This window comes from Passer montanus, unplaced genomic scaffold (genome assembly GCF_014805655.1).
Source record: "Passer montanus isolate IOZ18808 unplaced genomic scaffold, ASM1480565v1 scaffold18, whole genome shotgun sequence".
Lineage (NCBI taxonomy): Eukaryota > Metazoa > Chordata > Aves > Passeriformes > Passeridae > Passer > Passer montanus.
In genome coordinates, this window is record NW_024365381.1 from 8,390,926 (window position 1) to 8,416,380 (window position 25,455).

Below are 25,455 nucleotides of genomic sequence, written 5' to 3' on the forward strand. Positions count from 1 at the left end.
AATGGATGTCCTCTCAAGTGGCTGTGCAACCTGGTGGTGTTGTAGCTGCATGTATAGCAGACTCATGCTTTTAGCCTCGTTATTTGAAATGAAAGCACAAGAAATGGTAAGGATAGGGAGAGGCATGTTCTAGTAGTGAGAGATTATAAAACAAGCCTTTACTGTACCTGGGCTTTCATTCTCTGAAACAGATTAAGATAGCTGCATAAATGAGGATAGCATCCGGGATATACAAGTGACTTTACCAATCCAGTGCTTCTTTCTCAGCCCTGTTACTGAAAGTAACATTTCAAGCTTGGATGTGGTTGCAAGAAGTTCTGCCTTTGCACGGCTTTTCTCTATTCTCCTTCCCTGAAACCATTCCAGTTTACAGTGAGTTTTCTTTTTTAGGACTTATTATTTTTGGAAGGCATTCTGGAACATTTTGTGCATATGGTCCTCTGTAAATGTGCTGTTGTACTGATTAAAGCTGAAAGTATGAAACCTAGCTTTTCTGTTGCAGTGCGGCAGAGGAAAAATGCTGAAACAATGGTTTCTAAAGGGAATGCTTTTCCAAATAAAGGCATTTTCAAAAAACCCACAAACAACAAAAAATCACCCAAAACCAGGACAGATTGTCAGAGATTTGTTTTCCACAATACCCTGATCTCTAGTTCCTCCCATAGATTGCATAGACCCAAAACCGGGACAGATTGTGAGAGATTTGTTTTCCACAATACCCTGATCTCTAGTTCCTCCCATAGATTGCATAGATGACAGTATATAAAAAAAAAATCCTTTAAAGCAGATCTGGCACTTGTTTTTAAATAACTGTTTTCTTTTCATTCACTGTTGACATGATCCCACTGCTATAAGCATTTTTGTAATAGTGCAGAAATCTGCAGTGCACTGGAGCTGTGTGCATTAACCTAGCTCTTCCACTGCTCCACTCCAGCTCTGTTTTCTTCTTACTGGTTTCTGGAAGTTCACAGCCTGCCCATAACTAACTTCTTCCTAATTTGGAAGGATAATGGATTTTGATCTCTTATCTTCCTCTTCCCAAGTAAAACAGAAAAATTTTCCAGTGAAATTCTGTGACTTTAAAGAAAACGTCTTAAAATCTAGGGAGCTAATGATATTTAGGCTTTCTCTTGGGTTTACCAAGGCAAGGAAAATTGGATTTTATATATTTTTTTAAAGTAATATAATTTGAATCTTCTGTGAGTGTGTCAGACCTGTCATCACAACCATGGTACATGGAAGTGGGGAAGGATCACACAATGAGACTGTTTCTAAGAGTTTGTCTCTGATTCTAAAAGTGTGAGTGCTATTTGTAAGAAGGAAAACTGAGCCCTGTTTGGCAGTTGTTAATCCACACTGACTTGGGCATTTCTATCATGCAATGGACAGTGAAAGGTACTGAACACCACCCCTTTTCCCCATGGCAACCTTGTGTCTCTGCTTTGCACACACCTTGGAGAGTCTGTTCCTTCCGTGTTGCTTACATTCAAAAGGAGTGTTGGAGTTGAAGCTTGTTTGGTCCCTGCAGGAGTATCTTTGAACCTGCTGTCCATTTCTCTGGGCTGCAGCAGGGAAGAAGCTGGTATACCAAGGCTTGCACCCAGCATGGGAGGGGAAGAGCTGGAGAAAGTGCTCCCTGCAATCAGCCACAGGAAAATATGCTCAGCTAACCTCAGGATGGTTAGAGGAGCATCAAGTGAGATAAGGAGACAAACAGGGGAGGGGTCCAAAAGCAGGATCTAGGTGCCAAAAGGACTTTAACCTGTGATAGGAAGGGTAGAGAGAAGGAAGCTGGAGAGTAAGCTGTGCAAATTGGTGAATCTTGCGGGTTTATTTACTTGAGGTAGGAATATTGGTGTGACTTTATCGGTTGTAAGGTACTAATTATCCAGTAGTGAAAAATCCAGTTCCCTGGCTTAAAGCTTGGGTGTGCCTCAGTCTTGGGTCTGTGGAGAGTGAGGTACATGCCATTTATCAGAGATTAAAATGGAATTTTAGAGTTTAACCTGTCCAGCAGGCTTCTCTCTTTGCAAACTCCAAGGCTCTCTCTTGAAAATAGAAGTTGTGTATTGCCAATTGTTGGTTTAGTTTGTTGGGATTTTTTTTAAAATTTAACATTTTAAAATTTAATAGAAGTGTTCTAGAAACCTTCATGGGAGACAGCAGGTAAAAGGTAAATCCAACAATTATATGAAAGAAACAGCCAGATTTGAAGGTCATAGGCCAAACCCTCAGCACAGCTGGGGAATGAGGAAGGAAATCCAGCTATTCGGATTCCACTTCAGCTGTGGGTTTGTTTGCAGTAGGGTGTGTGCTGATTCCCATGTCCAGAATAAGTGGTCTTTCCTAGTGATTCTTCTTTGTAGCAGGGATATGTGCAATTTGCATATTTGCTTTATGCTGTGACTGTGGTATGCAGAAACCTGCCTTTTTATAATTCAAATATAAGGGTGTAAAATGAAGCTACCAAACACATCATCTGGTTACAGAACAAGAGGAGTGTTGCATGTTGTTTGGCTTTTCATATTTCCTCCTTTCCTCTTCCACCTTTTTCCATTATCCTGAATAATTGAGAGTTGTCTGTACTGAAAAGTCAGATTATTAAGATTTTTCTGAACTGCCTGCAGGTAACATCAAAGGCATTGGTTTTTTCCTTTGTTCCTTACTTAAACTGCACAGTGTAATCGAATTGTGATGCTATTCCTAAATGTTAAAAACACAATTCTGTTTTTTAAAGCTTTCTACTAAACTGATTTAACCACAGAAAGTAAGTGGAATGAAGGATTTTCCTCTGCTGTCACTTGAACTTGATTTTTCTCTATTTTTTTTAATTTAGCCACCAAGAGGATGGCTTTTTTTGCTTTAAAGCTTAACTGTTATTTGAAAGCAGGCAAAATAAGGATACAACAAAACCAGCAACTAAGGGTGAAGGTTAAATCTCTGAACCACACTGCTTACATTAGATTCCACTTGCACTGTGACCATGAGGCAAGAACAGCACTTGTGCTTAGCTTTTCAAAAGCTATGCTGTGCACACCCATCACTCATGTCACTGCTAAGATCTTTGCTGTGTGCATTCAAGAGTTAGGAAGCAATGTCTGAGTATTATTCTGTGAGGGGGAAATCATGTGGATAAAATAGAGATTTCTTACATGCATGCGGATAGCTGATTTTCTTTTGCTAAGTTTCAAGTATGGTATTTAAAAGCAAGCCAGTAGCATTCAAAATATTCTGAGCATTTCCCTAAATAAACTTTGAAGAATTCAGGTTGAAGACCTGTTTTCCAACAGCAGTGACACAGGACATAACTGTGCCAGGCATTTTGAGTAACTAGAGAGCTTCAGACTGTCCAGTCTCTGGTTGTCCAGAGCATGTCCTGAGCATATGACCTTCCAAAGAATGCTTTTCCCTGTGGACCTAGGAGTCCTGTGACAAAATGAGAAAATTAAGTCATAATACTGTGAAAATTTACACATGCTTACAAAGGGATCTTGGATCAAGGCATATTAATTGGCAGCTTCTGAAGGTCTGGAAGATAAATGGCCAAGGTCCCCGAGGAGCTTATCTTAAAGAGAGCTCCTGCCATGTGTAAGTGTGTCATCTTTGGAAAGGGCTGCTGGTGGTGTGAGAGCAAGCAGGGAGTCTGGCCTGCATGGTGTCACTGGGAGTTGATGTCCGCTTGAGGACTTCATGTAGAAGCAAACTACTGTTCCCTGTGCAGGCAGGGCTGGCCATGCAGCAAGGGGGACTCTTGTAGAAGCATCACTGGGAAGCTTGCTTGATGCCAAGACTTGAAGAAGGAGCTGGAGATGTACCTAAGCTGGGAGCAATGGGTACTTCCTCACTTGTTCATAGCATTCCCTAAGAGGGTGTGTGGCTGTTGACTTTGTGGATACAGAGGATGGCTTATTGTCTTATCCATATTTAGGAAGTGTTTTTCAAGGTTCACATTATAAAGAAAGCAAAAAATCCTCCACTTTTATTGACTGATATACTTTTAATAGAGAAAAATCTCCTCCACTCCTGTATCCTGCTGGCTGTACAGGATATTATCTTTGTAAACATCTTTGTTTAAACTTAATCCTTACATAACCCTTCAGCCTAGGCTGTGGCACATGAAATGAGTCTGAAATGTCCTTGCTCTTCATACTTGAGTTACTGTCAGCTTCTGCCTTATTGTTTGTACTATCCATTAAAGAAACCAGCCTGTTCCTTAGTGCTTTGTGTACACTTTGATTCTCCCAAACCCCCGAATTGTTAAGCTACACCCCTGGGAGTATGTCTGACAGATGTGTGTGATCTACACTGCGCTCCAGCTAACTTCAGGCAGTGGAGGCCTGAGGAGTTCTTATGAAAGCTGCTTCCCCCTGAGCTGTAGGTATAAGGAGTGTGCTAAGACAACAGTCAATTTTCAGAGAATTGAATGTCTGTCTAAATAGTCTCAAAATCAGCTCTCCTCTGGGAAAAAGGGATAGTTTCTTATCTAATCAGAACCTCTCTCTTCTATTTTTTCCGGGAACAGTCAAGGCTGGGAACAAGTTTTGTAAACTTGGCTGAAGCCCTAAGGGAGGGTCCTCGCAAGCGGTACCTGTATCCCATGTCTCCTAACAATCCTGAGGGGTTTGTCTATGGCTGTCACCCACTGATTGGGCTGGCTGCCCTTGTGTCTCCTTCAAATCCACACTAAGCTAAATCAGCTTAGTGGGATGTTTCTGTAGGCATAGCAGCATCAATTTACAGCATTCCTGGAGTGGCAGCCCCAGGCCTGTGGTAGACAAGGATATGTGGTAACCTGCAATTCGAGTGACTTGGTAGCTAAAAAGAGGTGTGGAAACCATGTCTGATTTAAAAGAAAGGAGAGAAACAGTGCTGTGCTTCGGTGCAATCTGTTAGTGAATCAAGAATAAGCAATAAATTATTCCCCCTGAAGCTATTCTTGGTTTAGGTATTTCTAACTTGTTTGCTGTTCAGAGAGCAGAGCTGGACTGCTGACTTCTAGGTGTTCTTTGGGGGAGGAAAACGCCTCTGGGGAAAGGTAGCACACCTCAGGTGGCTCAGCAAATTTTGTGATAATTGCATGGCCTCTTCCTACCTCTGCTGGCTGCTACTATGCCACCTGACATGCATTGTTCCAAGGGCAGGGAGGGCCACCTTTAAAAAATACTGTGGCAGTACTTTCAGAGGTTCTTATACTAATGAGGCTTCATTAAATTGGAACAGGGAGGACAGAGCTTTCTTAGTCTAATCAGAAGGGCATTTATTGAAGATGGTGCACTGCTTTTTCAGAGCTGTAGTTCTGTGTAGAGCAGTGACTCTTGGAGGAGAGCAGCCTTCTGTTGGCCTGGAGTATAAGCTGGCCTCTTCTCATTGAATACAAATTTAGCTGGTGTGCAGGAGGTCCGACTTGAGAGGACAGGGCAGATGTACAGATTAACTGGCTTGGCTTTCTTCACATAGAGTATTTTTTTCATTCCATGGTCTAATGCTACTGAAGGTATTCAGTAAGTGGAAGTATCCTTATTCCGTTCAGCATGGTGGAAGTTTGCTAACAAAGCATTGGGTCCTTATTTGTGAATACATGAGAATCTCTAGGCTGTGCTACAGGCAGAGTGATACAGATTCACTCCTCTCCCTCCCCTCTAAATGAAGCAAAAAACAAAAGGGGTAGACACAGAGTTTATTGTAGCAGCAGCTCCAATACACGTGACACTTGTCATCTTGAAATGACATTTCAAGGCAGGGTGTACGCAGACAAAGAATTTTTCTTTAAGAAAGATCCTAATTTTAAAGATAGCTCTTTTGTGAAGTATAAGCATAGTAGTGACATGGAACTAAGGGAAAAACCCTCTTTTCACTAGAATGGCTACCAGGTTTATTGACAAATCTACATATTCCCTCCCGTAGTGTATCTGGTGTTTTGCCTGAGTAATGGGAAATGTGAGTTGTGGCTGAGTTGTGTGTTTCTCTAGTCAGTGCTGGTGTATTGCTTTAATCTCTAAAGTACTTAAGGATCTGAAGGTTCTGCCTTCCCCAGTAGTAGGAGTGCTAACCCAGATGTCCTGTTTGTCCTCACAAGGTACAAAATAATACAATACCTGCCTCTGCACTTCTCACATCTCTTTGAGATTATCCAGCAGTTTCAGATTTCCTTGGGAAACTTGGCCAAATAAAAAACTTAGTCCTCCTTCAGTCAGCATGTTCATCTAACTGATGAAGCTGTGGCTGAATGGGGTTTTCCTCAGAATTAAAAATATTCCTGTTGTCAGGTGTAAAAACCATTAATTTTGACAAATTTGTTTTCACCTGAGAGCTTCAGATGTGTAATGAATAGCAGGATACAAGTATTGAAATGTGTTTCCATGTGGGTTTTCTTTTTTTGGTTGTTTTTATTTTATTGGTTGATTTGTTTTTCCAGGGTGTTTTTTTGGTGGTTGGTTGGTTGGTGCTGTGTTTACCATTAGAGGCCTTGCAAGTTAAAACTATGGTGAAATGTGTTCTGCTGGGTCTTCACTAAAAGTAAGGGTTCAGCTTTGTGCTTTCTCTGTTTGCCAGCTGTGCTATGCGTGTTTGTGTACAAGGCTGGTTTTGCTGTGACAGTGCCTCATAGGCTGTGGGTGAATCCCTCAGTCCTCAGGTATGAGCAGTGTCACATCCTGCAATTTTAATTGCTGTGCTCTGTCCTGTCAGATCATTATACCTGAGGTTTGCAAGTTGTTTTACATTCCTCCTCACAAGCGTGTGTTTGCCTGCCAGCTGCCTGTCAGCATTGCTGTGCCTCTCCAGGTGGCTGCAGGAGCATTTGATTGATTTATCCTACAGTCTGCTGTGTCTCAGAGACCTTCTGAAAAGTGGTGGGAGTGGAGGAAGACTGGCTGTCTTGAAGAATTTTTGAAACAAATCCTCCAGATGCTATGTCCTGTGGGACTGTCTTGAAAGGAAAAGCTAAAATTAATTGTAAGCTAGGCAGTCTTCACATTTGAAACATCAGTGAGTGAAAAGTTACGGTCTTTCTCTAATACAGCTCCTTTTAGTCTTTCCGGTGTAGAAGATTGCTTTTTCAGCTCCTGTTAGCTTGAGAACTGTGAATACTTAGTAAGATTCCTAAGTGCTAGAATATATAAAAGGTTTCTCTTTGTTTCTAACTTTCCCTTTTCCCTCTCCAGGTGATATAGGTGTTTGGCTCAACATTTTTTCTTGCTTTGTCTGTTTTTTTTAGACCAAGGTGCTCCTGATCAACCAGATCTTTCAGAAATTTTTAAAAAGGAAACCTTGGTGGGTGAAAGATGTGCCATGGAATGGTAGCATCAAAGAGCAACACAGGATCATCTCTTGCCTTGACTGGCCATGGGTTATTTCGTCTGCTAGTTATCTTTGGTTCCTTTATCTTGGAAGCACAGTCCACAGGTAAGTGAAACCTTTATATATGATACAGGGACGGGGAGGTATATCAGTTTGGAAGTGGCTGTATATTTTCAGGTGAAAACTGGTGATTCAGGTTCATATATTTGTATGCATCTTTCAATACTCACAGGAAAAATTCCATCACTACTTGTTGAGCAGAGCAGGAAGTGTCTGAACTGAACAAGTCTTGCGTATTATTAGTAAATAAGTGCTTGTTCTTCATCCTGTAGTTTTGATTCCCATGGGTTTTTTTTGCTCTCCATTCTCATCCCTTCACTGCAGCTGGGGACACTTGGGGCATCTCAAGAGCACAGACTGTGTTTTTGTTGAGTGAGATTCTCATGCAGACAGTGTTATCTGTGTGCCTTGAAGCAACTGCTCATGTGAAGGGGTAGAAGCAGAGATTGTGCTCAGCTCTTTTGCACAGCTGATGAATCTGTTCAGTGTTTCCTTGTATGCTATCTTCTGACACCTTATCACCTGCTACCTGTGCCCCACTACTGGTTCCTCTTTTCAGCTTAAGTTTTCCCTCTCCCCTCATCTCTTGATGTTTTTTGGATGGATGAGTGTTGTGAATAGTGTAAAAAACAGTGGAATGGGATGATATGAAAAATGTCATCAGAGATGGGAGATCTGCCTCTTAGAATTGAGTGGAGGAAGGAAATGTACTGGATACTCAGAAGGTAGTATGTGATGTGAAGTATGTGCTTGGTTACCCAGTATACCCTGAAATATGTCTTTTTCTCAGACCAGCCATGATCTAGTTTTTGTCTGTAGAGAGATGTCTGGTCATAAGGAGGCATGAGATGGAAGGAGGAACTTTATTTTCTTTTGCAAGAGCATTGAAGGAGTTAATCCCAAAAAGACAGATTTTACTTGAGTAGCTGTTGTAACATAGAGCATTAGCTTGCCTATGTAAAGAAAACCTCAGGCCTTGACATAACTCTAAAAAGTCCTATTTATTTGACTTATCATGGCACCTGAGAATGTCCTGTGACCAACATTCCTTAGCATCAGCGTGGTACAGCAGAATAAACATTAGCTGCCAAATGCAGTCAAAGTTGAGGTGATCGTGTATGGAAAAGTCTGCTGGTGCTGAAAACTTCTGGAGGAGGAATTGATTTCCTTTTACTATTCCTGGCTCTTTGAGTTGGAAGGGAGAGACTACTGAAATCCGATATCTGAGGCTTATATGTCTTCCTGACCTGATTTTGGCCTTGTAGGTAATGAGGAGGTGGGGAAGACACCCTTAAGAGCATGACAAATTGTCATGAATAGTTAGTGACAGTGGGAAAGGGACAAGATCTTTTTGGATCTGGGGTATCCATGTTTTTTTTCCAGCCTTGTTGTTGTTGGTGATAGTGTCAGTGCCTCATTTCAGATGTAGGCCTGTCAGCTACGCCATCTGAAACCTCCATTAGGCACTGCAGCACCTTCAGCTGAGACTGCAATAAGTATGCAAATGCAAATGCCTTGTGCTGCACGGACTGCTGGATGGGGAAAAGCTGCCACAGTACTGGCAATCCTTTTTAAGGATTTGAGATATCCAATCACATTAAAAGCACTAGCTAGGGATGCCAGAAGACCCAAGAGTGATTCTGCATTGTGTTTCCCTTTCTGTGTTCTTTTTGCTTCAGGATCTGAAACCAGTTGTGTTGAACTGATCAAGGCAGATCATCAGCTAAACAGGATTATAGTGCTAGGCAGGAACCATTTCCTGCAGGGGAAGTGAGAAAACAGAGGGGAGCCAGAATCATAGCAGAGGGCAAAACATGCAGGGGAAGAAATCCTGGGGAAGGGCTTGCTGAGGAGCACTTCCTCCATGTATGGTTTTTGTGAGACTGGGATGTAGCAACTCAAAAGGCAATTGCTGGGAGGGACGGGGGTGCTCAGTGATGCGTCATGGGCCCAGGGAGCTGCACCTGCAGCAGCGTGCCAGCCATGAGTAACATTAATGAGCAAGTCAGCTGAGGAGCAGAGAGCCAGATGGAGACACAAAGAGTACTGGCGAGGCACTTGGAAAATCAGTTTTCCCTCATCTTGGTCCCCCAGCCACCTTGCCATCCTCACTTTATTGCTTTGCATAGCAAAGTCATTCAGAGCAAGCAGAGCAAAACGATGTTAACACGAAGCAGGAGACTGAATTAAATCTCATGGTGGTAATGCTTATCTTGAATGTGGAGCCAGTGTGACAAGCTCAAAATTGCTACAAAAGCTGAAGAATGTTCTCATAAAAAGACAAGCATGGAGACAATGCCTAGTTCATCCCTGAGTAAGAAAGCAGAGCTTGTGATTCGTATGTGTAAAACCATCTGAGGTATATTGTATTGCAATCATTTTGCTGCTTAGAAATTCTATTGCTTAAGTTCCAGGAAGCTTAGAGACATATTCATGATCTGGGCAGGAAGATGTTCTCTTTGCCATGTGGTTAATGCAGAGAGCAGAGTAATTTTCAGTCAGCAAGCATCTGCTCTGTCCTCTGGTAATAAATCAATTTTATTTATGCATGAATTTTTAAGAAAAATCCTCAGCACTTTGTCTCCAGCAATCTATCCAAATATCCTCAAGTGCAATGAGATGAATATAAGTTGCTTAGTCACTAAACATACTGCAGAATTTGGGGAAACTGTTCCCTTTTCGTAGGAAGATATGCATGAATATGAAAATAACCACTGCATGTATTTTAACACAAAACAAATGCAGCATTTGGTAATAGGCAAGCAGTGAAGCTGTGTCAGAAGAGGAGGATTTATGGAAACTTGAGTGCTGCTCAGGAATATTCTTTGAGGTTTATCACTGTTGCAGTGTTTTTCCTTGTCTGGCAAGTTCTCCAAGATTAGTTGTGGGAAATAATGAAGGAATGAGCAAGCAAGAAGACTTGGAAAGCTCCTCAGTAATACTGAGGCTTAGTTCTTCATCTGTCTTTTCTGTTTCTTTGAAGGTTCAATTGGAATGTACCTAAGAGCCAGGATGCTTAGTAGATAGAGATGGGGAGTTTTTGAAGTATTGGAGAAGAGCTGTGACAACCTTTTTGTCTGCATTTCCACAGATAATACTTCTCCATTTTTTCTTTGTTGCTGTGACTTTTGTAATTTTACCCCCTCTCCCTCCCATCTCTGTCCCTTAAGGCCTTGGATTTAGATCTCATTCACAATGGTCCTCCTGCCTGGCTAGGCTATTTTAAGAAGAATGACTGTGGATCAGATTAAATTGTTCATTAAATTTTAACATGTGGTCTGTAAAATACTCTGAAAGCTTCCTATGATTTATGTTCCAAATGTGCAATCTCTCTTGGATTCATGACTGGCTTTGTCAGAAACCTATCAAAACAGGTTGGGCCTTTCATTATTGATAATAGCATCATCTGATCCTGGGAAATGAAAGTAAATGTGTTGATGAAAGTATGAAACATCCCAAATTAAGCAAATATCAATACCCATAAAGGAGAGAGCGTAAATACTAACTTTTAAAAATAGATAGTAATGCAGGCTTGGTGAATCTAAGTCCATTTAGATTTAGACACAGTCTGATTTTTGTTGACTGCACATGCAAAACGCTATAAAGTTAGCTCTTTAATTTTTAGGATTGCCATTAAAGTGATAAATTGAGCTCGAATAAACTGAAACGACTTCATTCCTGTGTGTTGTCAGTGACGCAAATGCAGCCAATGTGCTGCTTGCTGTTCTAAGGTCTTTTCAGTGCCAAGGTTACTCTGCACAGCAGCTCTTGGATACTGCTGCTATTTGTTTGCATTGCACAGAGCAGCTTGTTAGAGCGCACTCTGCTCATTGAGCAGATTCAGACTTGTTCTTATTCTTTGGGAATCTCTGTGAAGCAGAGCTTTCCTTTGTCTCTGATTGTGCAGCTGAAAGGAAGGTGTTTATACAGCTAGGGGTGAATTTAATGGCCCTGAAAACAAGGACACTGCAGTGCTGGATGGCCAGACAGAAATGTGGAAAGTGTCATGCATGAACAGATCTTGAGTCTAACCTGTATGCTTCATGTAAGTGTGGGTTTGGAGAAATTACAGTGTCAGCCCAAAGCGGTGTGGCCTTCTTTGTGGAGAGAAGAGGGAACATTTTCAGGAGCAATTCTTCTTTCTAGTCCCTTTTTAGAGCTTAATAAGAGCAGAGTGGTGTGGAAGAGCATGGTGAGGAGCTGCAGAATAATGGCCAGGCTGCAAAGATGGCTAGGGAGCAGATGTAGGTAGGCTCAGAATTAGACTATTCATATAATGGTAATAATATTCACACTGCTACACACACTGACCCAGGCAGTGTTACTTAAGTAAATGCCTTGAAGGGAGTAATGAGGATCTCAAGAAGCCACATAACATTTTAAATTTTAATGAGTTCTGGTGGCTGAAGAATGAATTAAAGCTTTGTGATGTTTCACCAACTGTTGGCTTAAACTATGATAGCATAATAATAATCCTGAATTTTCCTTTTGTCTGTCCTAGGTTGGCTAAGCAAATCCAAAGGACCTGCATGTGAGTAAACTTACATTCACTGCTGTACTATGAGAAATGAGTGTGATATTTTACTGGTTGGTATAAGTGTCTGTGAGCTAGGGTTCCCATTATACTTTTTGTTGTGTTAGATGGGCTTGAGATTAATCTCTATGTCCCATTTCCTTTTTGACCCTTGGATTTCGGAATGACAGCTGCCCTCGTTTTGAGAAAGGGAGATCAGCTTCCCACTTTTCACTGTGCTTGGAAGGGATCCTTGTGCCTTCTACAGCATTTAACTTCAAATGACTCAAGGAAACAACAAATCAGAATAAATAGTTCATTAAATGCAGAGGCATGCTGCTTGTGAGAGTTTTGAGAGTCTGACACAGTATTGAGGGGACAGGGAGGACAGGCTGAGGTAAAAAAATATTTCATTTCCTTTAATCAAGAAAAGTGAACATCTCCGCATGATTCTTGATATATTCCATTGGATACCCCTGCTTTTAATTTCATGTGCTCAGAAAAAGTTTAAAGTTTTTCCAGTGGCCATGTTATGGATGCATTCCATGTTATGGATGCTTGCAATTTTGGAAGCAGTTGGGAAGCATATTTGATTTCCTTATCTCTTCTAAATAAATAAAATAAAATTTTCCGGTTTTGTTAAACTCTGAAATAGGATTTGTTTAGTCTGAACTTTCCCCCTCCTCTGAAAAAAACAAAACCAAAACACCACAGAAACAAAATCTGAGGGGAATGTTTTCATGAAGAAGAATTTCAAGGCGTGGGAGGGGAATTTTACCACCTACGAAGTTTTCATCTTCAGAATGTGGGGGTTAAGAGATGCTACTGATGGGACCATCTGAATCCTCTATTTTTATTCAATGCCTCAATATTACTCCTAGCAAGAAGAGTGGTATCACATACACGTATTTTTAAGGGGCTTTCAATTCTTGGCTATGGTTGCTACCTGGAAAATCAGCTGTTTTAGGAAAAACCTCAAGAGTTGTCTGGTGCAATTCATTTTAGATTCTTGGGTTAGAATGTGAAAGATGGAAACTGGTATGAATTTCATTGTAGAGGGAGGCAGGAGGAGTCCTAAGTGCCATTTGTTCTTCAGGAGAAGCTAGTGAACTACAATCCAGGTTCCGATTCATCACCGTCCTGGTGTTCCTTGAGGACTGCTGCCTGCTAGGCTGAAGATACAGATTTCTCTGTCTCTTCCTATTTTCACTCAGTCTTTTCCTTTTTATTTGCTAGAGGCAATCATTTGGGAAGAGTTTGGGTTTTTCCCTAGTATTACAGAAAAACTCCTGACAGTGAGATTGAAGAAAGTTTGCTTGTTTATTGCCTTGTCCCAGTTCCTTTCCTGCTTTCTGTCCCTTTTGAGTCCTGCACTGGTTCCCAGAGCAGCTGAGGCACTATTTTTTTAGACTATGTGGAATGTTTTTCATCTGTGCAACCCATGTTGGCCATTGCTTCTCCAGCCCTAATGTTTAACTGAAGTACCACAAGTAGTTACCACGTCCTGTTCATGCTGCCAGCTGATAGTGATTCTGCAGTGGGGATGGCAAAGCAAGAAGTACTTTTGCTGTGGAACTGTGGCAAACTTCAGCCTGGGCTGTTACTGCAAATACTGCTGGAATAGCTGGTGTGTGGTGTGGAAAGCTGTGGGTATGACCTCAGCATGCTGACATGCATGGCAAGCAAGAAACAAGTGGTAGGGCAAGGTAGGAAACTGTAGATTGATGAATCTTCAGCTTTTGTGGTCAAATCTGTCAAGGTTCTGCTAAACCTGGGAATCTGTGTGTAGATGAGGACTGCTGAAACACTGCTGGTAACAAGCTGCCAATAGTCAGGAGTGAAGATTGTACTAAAGGCACTTGAACAGCAAGCTCAAAAATGTTTGTACCTTTGTGAAAGTAATTGGAAGAGGATTATGGCATTGTCATAAGAAGTTGTATACCTGCTTATCTGTGTGTGCTGGTCTGCATATAAAAGCACATTTTCCTTTTAATGAACTGAAACCTCTGAGGAGCGTTCTTCTTCCCCTGCAGACAGGAATTCCTGAGGCTCTGCTTCTGCAAAGTGTTGCATTGGAGTTGGAGGATGCATCCAGATGTTGTTAAAGGGATTTGAAGTAACCCCTTAGGTGTGGGGCTGCATGAATGAGTTACAGGATACACCAGGTGGATTGGGCTGTAGCAGGCTTGTTGCTAAACTGTTGAAGAATAAAATGAGCTTTTGGCCCAGCCTAGTACAGTGGAATGGGGAGGGGAACTTCTGGATTTCTTGTACTGAGAAGAGTGCCTAATCTCAACAGATTGTTGGGATGCTCCCTCATTGCTTGTGTACTTTGGCATGGGTGGTGCTGGCTGGAGATGTCTCCTGTGTTTCTTCTCCATAGCTCCAGGGCTGTGAATGCAAAAATAAGTGTGTTTATCCACCTGGCATAGTAAGAAGCGTTTCAGTGGGACCATAAGCCAAAGAATTTAACAGTAGGCTAACAAAAGAGCATCTCGAAATATTGTGGGTTCAGCATTTTAGGTCTAGCCAGTCATCTTAATTCAATTGGGAAAATATTTCTTGTTTGAAAACAAAAAAATGCCATTGCTGCTGTTTTTGAGATACATCTTTTACTTCATCAGTAAAGGGAAAAATGTGTCTTACTTGAAAAATGTTGCCTTTCTGTACAGTGAGATAAGCACCTCTGGTGGATGTTGTCTTGAGTTTCCAGCCCACAGACAGGGATGAAACATGGTAAGCTTTGACACATGCAGAGTCATAATTAGAAAGTCGAATGCTGCTGCTGCATTTCTGGCTAGAAAGACAATTTTCTATGTCCTGAGAAAAAGACCAACATGGTATGCAAAGAATTTTGTGTCAGACATGTCCTTAGACACTGATAAAATTGCCCAGAAAGAGAATAAAACTTTTTTGTGCTCTTACCAGTGTTGTAAGGCAAATGGGGATTTGTAGGAAGGTGGTAGAAGAGATTGAATGTGAATGAGGCTCAGTAGAGAATAAAATTCTAGGAAGGAGAGGAGGGGGACAGGAGTGCAACAAAACAGGAGAGTGACTGTTTCCAGAAGTGGAGTTGTGACAAATATCCTAGTGGTTTATAAAGCAATTAGTGGCTTGGTGGTTAAATAGTGCAAATCCTAAAAGAAGGTAGTGTTTTATTTATGCAAGTAGATTAGAACAGTTGAGAATCATATGGCCTTGGGAGGGAGAACTCTAGTAGACAAATATATGTGTGTTTATTTTTTAAGGGTTAGGTAAGAGTCAATGCAGGAGGATGCCTCTACAGCATTGGGGTTTTGAAGCTTTTCTGTAGGCAGCAACACTGACTTGTGAGACACTGGTGGCGAGTTTAAGAATTTAAAGTTTAGAAGTGGGTGTGCCCTCCAGGGACTGAAGTGCAGAAATCTGAGGCAGAAACAGATCAAGGTGAAGACACCAGTTACTGGAGCACTGGCTGTGCCTGTATCTAAGTGCTCTAACATCATGGATGGTGATCTGGGTGGTGAGAAATTATATAGCAGTTTTCTGTGAAAGATAATGTAGGGAGGAATTTCAAGTGGAAGCTGCTGCCATGTTTAGAGTAGTATCTGACTTTCTCAAAGTTCTGCTTTTCTTAGTTTGTCTTCACTTTAATAGTTAAAAGGTGCTTTGCTCTTTCCCCTATCCTGCATTTGTTTGGCTGCTTCACCCCTGTAGAGGAACCCCTTTTGTAAAGAAGATAAACTGTTAAAGCTGCCTAACTCTAGATCCTTGTCAACACTCCTTGCTGATGATGATCCCTTCCAGGTGGTGTCTGTATGTCACTGTAAGTGTGCAATGAAATTATGTTAGAGTGGGTGAGTGACTTCTAGTGCTGCCTTTATTCTGGACCTCCAGCATGCTGGAGATTTCACCTCCAGGAGACTTAGCTGATGCTGCAGAGGCCTTTGGTAATGTCCTTCTGGTGTGTCATACAAAACTTGCAGCTGTTAATATATCTCTGTCATGGGAGGAGAGAAATGTGAATTTCTAAGAGTTTCCTTGTGCCCATTCCTCTTGTAACTTCAGAGCAGCTATCTTTGAAACTCGGAGCCCTGGGGATGCCCCTGCTGTGTAACCAGTCTCCAGTAGTTCAAGTTTTGGGCCTGTTGGTGTGCTTTTTGAAAAGGAGCCATACTGTATGAGTTGTGCTGAGCCATGCTTTGTGCTGCAGCACATCTTCTATTTTGCACATGCAAAGTGTGTAAAGTATCTGTAATGCTCTGTGTTATCCTGAAGCTAGTACTTCCCTTCTGTCCTTGGTTTTGCTTTCCTGAGCAAAAGTAACAGCTGAATGTGCCTGGAGGACAACCTTCAGGTTTCATTGTAAACCTCACTTTCTTTGGTGTAAATGACTTAGGTTATAAGATAGTAAGAAAAGGTAAAAGGTTTATCATTTGCCTGTTTGGGTTCAGCTGCCACTTTTCTCTCAAATGAGGAAATTAGTAATTTTTCATATGTAAGCTGAGAAATTTGAATATCATCATAAGCTGCAATAAGTATGCCTTTAAGAGCAAGTCTTAATGAAATCCATGAAAGCGGCAAGTTTGGTTTTTTACATTTTATTGTTTTAGTCCTCCAGTTCTTTGCTTTTCCCAGCAAACTAGTCTTGCTGCAAATGTTAATGCCATTAGCACAAAGCAGGGTTGACCTTTGAGCCTTCTCACTTTGAATCCCTTTATTTGCATTAACTTCCCAAATATTTAAATGTTATCTTTGAGTTGACAGTTCGTGCTTTGGTTGTGACTGTTTCCTCCATGGAACTCGTTAAGCTGGACTCCACTTTTGGAACAGTTGAGGGGAGATGTACAGTGCTGGGAGAGCTGAGTTCTCTGTTGGTACAGGACCTTCACAAATTTTTTGTCACTGGAGCAGTAGTGAAACACATAGAGGCAGATGACAAGACTGGCAGGGCAGGCCCTGTTAGTGCCCTTGTGCTGTGTGGGAGAGGAGGTGTGGCAGTGATGGCCTGATTGCTGTCTGCTGGCACCAGGCCATGCCTCTGCTGGGCAAACACACTGGAAGTGCAGTGTGGGGCTGTGCTGGAAGAAGTTAGCTCCTGTGGGAAGTTCTATCTCCCTGCCTCCTCTTAGCACCCTGGAGAACTGACTGCCTCTTGGCACATGCCTCCAGCTGTGGAAACTCCTCAGGGCTAGAGCACCTTTTTAGAAAACTGGATTTTTTTGTTTGTTTGTTTTGTTGGTTTTTTGGGGTTTGGTTGGTTGGTTTTTTGTTGTTCTATATTTTTCCTGTCAGTATTGCATTGGTCATGTCTGGTCCCACTTTAACCAGGTCTTTCCTGTCATGAGCTGATCCTATGAATGAGTTGAGTCCTTGGGCAGGCAGTGGTATGACTGCATGGGGGATGAGGAACATTGCAGTCTGTCATCTGGGACGCAGGTAGGGCTGCTTTCAGCATCCTTGACTCTTGCTGTTAGTAAAAAAAAGAGGGATTGGTATAAGCTGCAAACTAGGGGTGTTGTAAAGAGACTAATTCTCTGACTACGGTCAAGGTGAATGAATTCATAGCTATTTTACTGCATACCTCTGGCCAGTTGTCTGAGGCAGCTCAGGAGTATTTCATGCTTGGCTGCATTGGCTGCCATGGAGGGATTTGAGAGGATGAAAATTAATGTCTGTTCTACATCCTCTGACAGCAGGAAAGCATCTTATCATTAAGTCTGTTTCCATCCGCTCAACTGTTGACTTAATTAGTTGCTTCAGATGAAGGAAATTTTTCTCCTGACTTTTGTTAGGAGCACCAAGGGAGGATGCCTGCAGAATCTGAGCTTTTGTGGTTTTATTTCTAAAAGCTGCCACTGAATCCAGAGTTTCAAACCTGCTTGCCAGCATACACTGTGCACAAATGAAATCAAACACATCTCTCTTTCCAGAGAAGTCTGTCACCTTTCTTCTTTCTGTGGCAGTAGAGGCTGGCCTCCTCATTAAATGCAGATACTTCTCTATAGGTAAGAGTTAAAACACCTAAGCAGGAGTGAGATGAGGGACTCTTACATATTATTTCATAGACTCATAGGATATGCTGAGTTGGAAGAGATTCATCAGGAACATTAAGTCCAACTCCTGGCCCTGTGCAGAACACCCCAAGAGTTGCACCATGGGCCTGAGAGCCTTGTCCAAATGCTTCTTGAACTCTCTCGGCTTAGTACTGTGACCACTTCACTGAAGAGCCTGTTCCAGTGCCCAAACGCCCTCTTGAAATATTTTTCCTGATATCCAACCTAAACATCCCTTGACACAACTTCACGTCATTTTCTCAAGTCCTGTCATGAGAGTGAAGAGATTCATGCCCGCACCTCCATTTCCCCTCGTGAGGATGCTGGCGACCACAGTGAGGTCTCCCCTCAGTCTCCTCCAGGCTGAACAGACAGAGTGACCTCAGCCACTCCTCACATGGCTTCTCCTCCAGACTCTTCACCATCCTCATGGCCCTTCTTTGGACACTGTAATTGCTTAATGCTTTTTTTATATTGTGGTGCCAAAACTGCACACAGGACTGGAAGTGAGGAGAGGCCAGAGCAGAGCAGGACAATCTCCTGCTTTGACTGTAGGCTTAGGGTAGCTTCACCCATTTTCATGGTGAAGTGGGAATTGCAGCAGTGTTTGTGAATGGCAAATGTTTCAGTCTGTACTTTGCTTTTCCAGTTAATCTGTATTCCACTTGGTGTGAAACTTAGCTTGATTTACTTCTCAGGCATTGTAGCGATGATTTGTTTTTTCATTCAGTGGGAGATGATAGGAAATTGTAAGTTACAGGAAACACTTTTGCAGTAAATCCTCTAGTATTTACAACAGAATCATCACTTGAAGTTGGTTTTCAGTGACTGGTATCAGAGGTAATGAAAACTGAATTGAAAACAAAACTAGAAAGCCCTCTGGTAACCATCTGTCAGTTGTTAAATATGTGATGGCAAGATGAAACTTGTGGTGCCTGGTGTGGTCTCCAATCTCATCACAGCAAATAGTTCCAGTTTCTTTTGCCAGGGAGGTTGACTGTTCCCTGTGCCTTTGGAGTAACTTTCTCCATGGGAAGGGATTTCTTCCCAAGGCTGAGCTGGTTCCCTGGGCAGAAGGATAGATGTATTTATGCTGATTAGTTTCTTTGAGCGGTGCTCTCCTACACTGATATGTGCTGTGCCCAGCTTAATGACCAGCTCTAATGATTTTTACTGTTGTGCAGTTGTTTAGCAGTAGCAAGAGAGCAGTCGGGGACCTTTTGCTTTGTCTTGTTTCAAGCCTTCCCCGAGCCCCTCTTTGTCCTGGCATCAGAGCTAAGGCTGCAGCACACGGCTGCTGCGCCCCGGCCCGCACGCATCAATTCATCAGCTTGATCTTTGCACCCCTGCTCCTCGGGAGGGTCGGATGGCAGCTGCACCTCCTGTCAAGCATGATGCCGGGCATGGAGCTTCAGGCTGGAGAGTTACAAAAGACTCAGTTTAAATCATCTGTGTAAGGGCGCAGCAGAAGCTCTGTCACTCAGGCCCCATGCTTGTCTTCTGGTGCTATGGTTGTAATGATATTAGCATTTCAAAAAGGGGATTACCACAACCCCCCGGGTTCTGAGGGGAGGGTATTTTGGCTGTTATTTGAAAAGCTGCTTTCTGGTTACCTTGGTCAATTTTCCCCCTCCCTCCCCCATAGATTCTGAAGGGTTGATGAAGGTGTACGTGCCATGTTAAAAATGAGTTGTTGTTGCTGCAAGGAAGCTGGTTGTTTATTGGCCTAAATGTGGGCTGGCAGATAAAAGGTTGTTTCTGATAGCATTCTTCTTACTGATTTGGAGTGACTGCCTGATTTCCTGATGGAAAAGTTAAAGGACCTGTGTTGTGATCATAGCTGTGTGCTAGAGAGCTATCCTGTAGTCATGCTTACAGGAAGAAGTTACGTTATACTAGTTTGTCTTGTGTATTTCAACCAAAGGAAGTGAGCAGCTGCTCATGCATCCTATTCATTGTCTGCCTTCCACTCATCTTGTGTCATTAAAAAATCCTTTCTGTGCTCAGGCACAGGATTTCAGGGTGGTTCCTTGGGAACTGATTGTATTTTTATAAGGTCTTCTTTAGCAACAAAAATTATTTTGTGAAACTTGACTGCTGATTCTTGCAATTCTGTTGCATTACCCTCACCTCTGATCAATATTCAGTTGATTGCTTTTCACTAATTTCACTTATGCTTTGTGATGTTAGTTGTGCTGGAAACTTGCATTAAGGCTCTAAAAATGCTGGAGTCTGGTGGAAAATCCATGTGGTTGCTACTTCCTCTTCAGTTCCATTAGCTATAGAAATGACAGGTCCAGCCAGACAGATTGGTTGACAGTCCCTGGGGAACAGAGCAAAGGGAATTGCCATCTTTCCCTGCCGAAGTGAGGCAGGACTACTTTTATAACCTCTCCAAATGTGTGGGCCCTAAAATTGTTAGCTGGCCCACAGTGTCCAAAACAGAAACCCCTAACTTTGAGCACACTTGGAGGGCGTGCAGCAGGAAATGCTGGTGGTTGCCTGGAGCTTTGTCTGGAGCAGTACTGCCAGTGCTGTGTGTATTGTACTGTTGAATCAGCAGGCAAAGGTGTGTATGGAAGAGACATTATTATATGTGTAGGTCTTCGTCTTTGTGTGTGCCCATAAGGACTTGTCTTGCATATTCACATAGGATGTAGTTCAAGAAGTGGCTCTGCAGAGCAGTGCTGAGGTGTCTGGGTGTCCCTTGCTTGGGGTGCCACTGGGAGCGGGGCCTTCTCCGATAACTCATGGCTCCTGCCCAGCTGTGGCTCTTCCTGAGGGAGACGGCAGGCCTGAGCCAGAGATAAGCTGTCCTTCTGGGAACCAGGGAGGAGCTGGAGTAGTTTCCTCTGTAAACACAGTACAGGGTATTTGGTGTGCTGAGAAAAGGAGGCATTTAACTTATCTGTGTGAAAACAGGAACTGTGGAAGGCCTTCCAGTAGCATGGTGGCTGCTGACAATGTGTGTGTGCTTACTCGGTGTCTTTTGAGCTCTGCCCATCTGCAGGCATGTTCTAATCTGCGTATTTCCGTGGAGAGCACTTCTGTCTATAAACTTCAACAAGGATGGACTTTCGTAGACATTAGGTGTTCAATTGAACCTGTACAGAGGAAAGGTGGAGCTTCTGGGTGTCCTGTGCTGGACAGAAAGCTGTGGTTGTTCTGTCTTGTCCTGTCCTTTTCTTTGTTTCTGTCGATGCAGCAGCACACACAGCTATGCAAAGCGACCAGCTGTCTCCTTGGGATGTTAGTCACTGAGTTGCTGTGCTACCAGCTCTAGTTGTACAGGCTTTTGAATTTACAGCTCAGCTTAGCTCCTGTGCACCTTTGTGTGTCTGGTCTTGGGATGTGTGAACTTCTGCATGCTCTTTTCAAAGCTCCTTTTCTGGTAGTGATGATAGAAATTAAATATTCCGTATCATGGGGAAGCAGGCTGCAGAAAAAGGAAAACTGTTAATCTGAATACTGTGAACTAAAAACTGAAGAACTGAAGACTGCAAGAAGCAGCAAACAGCCTTGTTTCTGAGAGGCTGATGAAGTTTGAGGTTTACTGTGGGGAAAACCCTCTTATTCTTTTCGATTTCAGGGCAATTACTGTTTTAAGGCTTGCAAAAGAAAGATAAGGACAGCAGAAACCCGAATGAATAAGCACTGGTCATAGTATTTTGTGAGTTAAGAGCATTTATAATTATTATTGAGTAAGACGATGGGGAAAAAGCATGAAGGAGAAAGTAGTTTTATTTCCCTTGCTCCCTGTTTGGATTAATGAATTTAATTACTTGGAAATAGCTAGTAGCAAACTTGTGGCTTTTTTCAAATGTACTTCTTATAAGACTGCAAATTTTAATAGAAGAGGCACTTCAGTAAAAATAATTGAAGACATGAGACCTTAACCGCTATATCCCTCATTGCAAGTGCTTTGTGTCAGATGTTGAGAACTGAATTAATTTGCCTCTGATACATTGACAGGGAGAAACCAGGGCAATATACGATGCAATTCTAAATGCAGGGAAGCAAGCGAGATACTGATTTTTAAATAGATGCTTATAATAATAAAGTTGTTATTTCTTTTGTTCCTGTTAGCAAAAAATAGAGACAAATATGGAAAGGAAATGGTGTATGAAGTAATGGGATTCTGTATAACAAGCAGCAAGAGTGCATGAGGTGGGAGAAAGGAGATGGGGCAGATTGCCAGGAAGGGGTCTTAGTACAATAAATAAAGCACGTGTCAGAAATTTCTCACTTCTTGATGGTATAGTTTAGATTCCACTAAATTGTTCTTTTGTCAGCTTGAACAGGTCTTTATAAAGACCTACTTTATAATATAGCAGCTAAGCAAGTAAATAGCAAAGAAAAACAGTAGTGCATCTTCTTTAAATTAGGAAGATACCTGGTGGGATGGTTCTGATGTCAGGTACATTACCATCAAATGAAATTTTCCAAAGTGTTCATGTCCCACTGGTAATCAGTTGGGAGAGGATGTCTCAAATCATGCAAACGCTGCTGAAAATTTTGCTCAGTGTGTTTAACAATCTGCAAGAGTGATTTAGTATTCTACTGCTTAAGATTGTAGGCAATGTATTACTGAAGGAGAGCTGCAAAATTCCCCATGACAACTGAGTAACATGAGATTACTCTAACAGAGCAAGTAACATTTGGAAGTAAGTAACATTTGGAAATCCATGAACAGACACTAAAGCTGGCTTTCTCCAAAGGTTGCTTGACCATAAGCAGTCTGAGGAAGCATTTGAAAGAAGGCTTAACTCCATTTCCTTAAACAATTTGCAGTGATAGCAATCTGTTCTGAGTTGTTTCAGGAAGGCAGTGTAGTGCTGTATGTCTTTTCCTCTTGGTGTCTATGTATCCCCAGACAATACCATCTGCACCTATTACAAAACCATCCTTGCTGTTCCTCTCAGCCACTGCAGCCCTGGAGATCTCCTTTACTGCAGTATGGCCCTGCCTGTTGCAGGCATTTTGCACGTCTAGGCAGAAACTTGCTATGGTCTTGTTGTTCAAGGGGCCTGCCATATTGTGTCCCCATTGCCATGAACCTCGCTTTTGACCATTTTTACTGAGGAGAGCAAGTCACTTGTTATATCCACATTTTCTGTCTGCAGCTGCATGACCTCCTGTCAGAATGGACTGTTATGGAAAAAAAACTACTTTTCTGGGAGCTTTTTGCAGAGTGTAGAGTGGAAATGTGTTGCCAGTACCTGTGCGAGACTGGGATTAGAAGTTTACAAGCAGTGGTCTTTGGAACACCTGACATTAGCCCATGTAGTTTTGCCTGCCAAATGATGGCAGCTTCTTACTTTCAGACTGCTCTGATTGTGTTAAAATAAAGCTTTGAATGTTTCTTTGCTGTTCAGTGCAAGCAATTTCTGTACTTGGCAGAGGTATTTGCCCTTGAATAAGAAGGTGTGTGGTCACAAACTGCCTCTGTAACAGAGAAGTGCTCTTGTTGGAGTGTGTTCTACACACTTCCACTGTGATGAGGAGTTTGAAAACAAAAGTAAGAGATAACTTCAAAAAGCACAGCTATTAAGAGGAAAACAGTTGGAGTCTAGGCCTGGTAGTGTGGTTGTTGCAGGGTAGTGTGGGATCAGTGCCTTACCAGAGCAGCAGAAGGGATAATGTGATTTGGTTTCTGTTTACGCTGTGAGCTAAAGAGTGAATGTCAACTGTCTGGTTGTGTCTTCTCCCCTGAGAATGAGTGACAGTGACAGCTTTGATGTGCAATAACTAGGTTGCTGTGATTTGTGTTTAGAGTTTTAAGTTTGGATGCTTGTGGGGGCAGGGCTATGAAAGTAGAACATGGCATTTGATATAAGCAGACACCTCTACCCTACTTGCTGATAAAGCCATACAGACTGGGAGGAAAAATGGGAGAGAAAAAGGTCCAGTGTCATAATCCAGGACTTCTCTCAGTGTCTGGGAGACTTCTGCTTTCTTTGTCCTCAGGCAAGATACCAAAAAAAAGGCATCAAGAAGAGAAGTCAGTCTTTTGAGGAGCACTCTAGTTTTCCAGACATTAAATACTCTTTCTGTTTCTTGGGAAATAATTTTGACTTCTTGTGGGAGTTCACACAGTATAGTGGTGTTTAGCCACAAAATAACCTTTACACAATAGCAGCATTAGGTTATGAACTGAGAATCTATTTTGAGGTTTGTTGCTGGGTGACTGTGAGAGAATGAAAATATATATCTTGACAGTGCTAATTCTTGAACATGTATTTTAGAAATAGTGATTTGGAAATGCCTGGGTCCTAGGTAAAAAGATCTATGTAATCCAGAGGTTTTGGAAAAGGGCTTTTCCTACGTTGGTACTAATATATCCCTTGTGAGATTTTAGAAGGCTCTTATGTGCATGCACAGAAGAAAGTGTTACTAGCTGGAGGATGTGTTGTCAAACTCCAGTTGAGTATTCCAGTCAGTAAGTAGTGATTTGGAGGACAACAAGAATTCTTAAGTTTAAATGGGACTATTAAGTACTTCATTAATACCCTGATGAAAGATACAGATTATTTATTATTATTACATATTATTTATTTATTATTTGGGAGGTAGGTACTTTTAATACTTCTCCCTTCTTTCCCAAACTTAAGCTACTTTCAGCAGAGGCTAAGCTGTCTCGTAAGAACATTGTCATCTGCTCTCCATGTCAGCTGCCAGAATGTAGCTGCTTTTGCGAGTAGCATCCTTAATACTAAGTGTGGCTAAAGTAGCCTTTTCTAAGAAGTTAACAGAAAAGGCAGGGGTAGACAAGGGGCAGAGTGAAGGATGGTGCTTCAGGCTGTCTAACATGATATGAGTGCTGTGTAATTGGGCACTTCAGAGAGTCTTTGACTATAACTGGCAAGAGGAAGAAAGTTCTGACAGTGTCTGTGGGATCTATATGGTAAGAAATTCCTGTATGCTGAGCAAACTGTATGGGGGTGGAGGAGATTGGAAGAACAGAAAAATACCAAAAGTTTGAAAGAAGGGGCTGTGGTATTTTTATGCGGCCATTTGTCCTGGTAGCTCCCTGCTGCCAGCTGAACATGGTTCTGCAGTGCCTGTTACCTTCCTACTAAGACAGTGGGTTTTGTCTTATTTCCTTCCCCAAAAAACTTCAAATATAATTTTCCCCAATCGTATGGAGGAGATAGGGAAACAAATGAACAAACCCAGGAAAGGTCTGGGTTTGTACGGAGTTCTGTCTTTAGTATCAGAATCACTTTGTAATACCTGCTGCTGGTCTGTTAGGCTTCCTAGATGGTATGTGTTCAAGACCCACTGTGTTCCTAGTAAACTTGACCCAAGTGCTCAGATTTGGGTTTGGAGCTCTCAGATTGCTTGCTAAGTATTACATTGTTTCCATGTAATACTTATTCTTCCTGATTAAATGCATGTGCTGTTCTGTGAAATTTTCTATATTGGTATGAAAAAGAAATCAGTTGCAGAACAGTAACTGATTGATTTAGTAAATGGATTCCTGTTTTTTCTCTGGATCTGTCTTTTACACTCTGGATGTTCATTTATCAGCATCAAATAACTTTCCTC

The 25,455-nt window shown here is 42.0% G+C and overlaps 1 protein-coding gene across 3 annotated transcripts in view; it reads left to right on the forward strand.

The window, feature by feature from the left end:
• Positions 1-25,455, forward strand: part of SUSD6 (sushi domain containing 6) — an 83,188-nt gene that overhangs the window by 28,650 nt on the left and 29,083 nt on the right. For all 3 annotated transcript variants that reach the window (XM_039705011.1, XM_039705010.1, XM_039705012.1), the window contains 2 exons: positions 7,217-7,404; positions 11,861-11,890. In XM_039705011.1, the coding sequence (XP_039560945.1) occupies positions 7,284-7,404; positions 11,861-11,890 (151 nt within the window). In that variant the 5' untranslated portion in view covers positions 7,217-7,283. The remainder of the gene's footprint in view (positions 1-7,216; positions 7,405-11,860; positions 11,891-25,455) is intronic.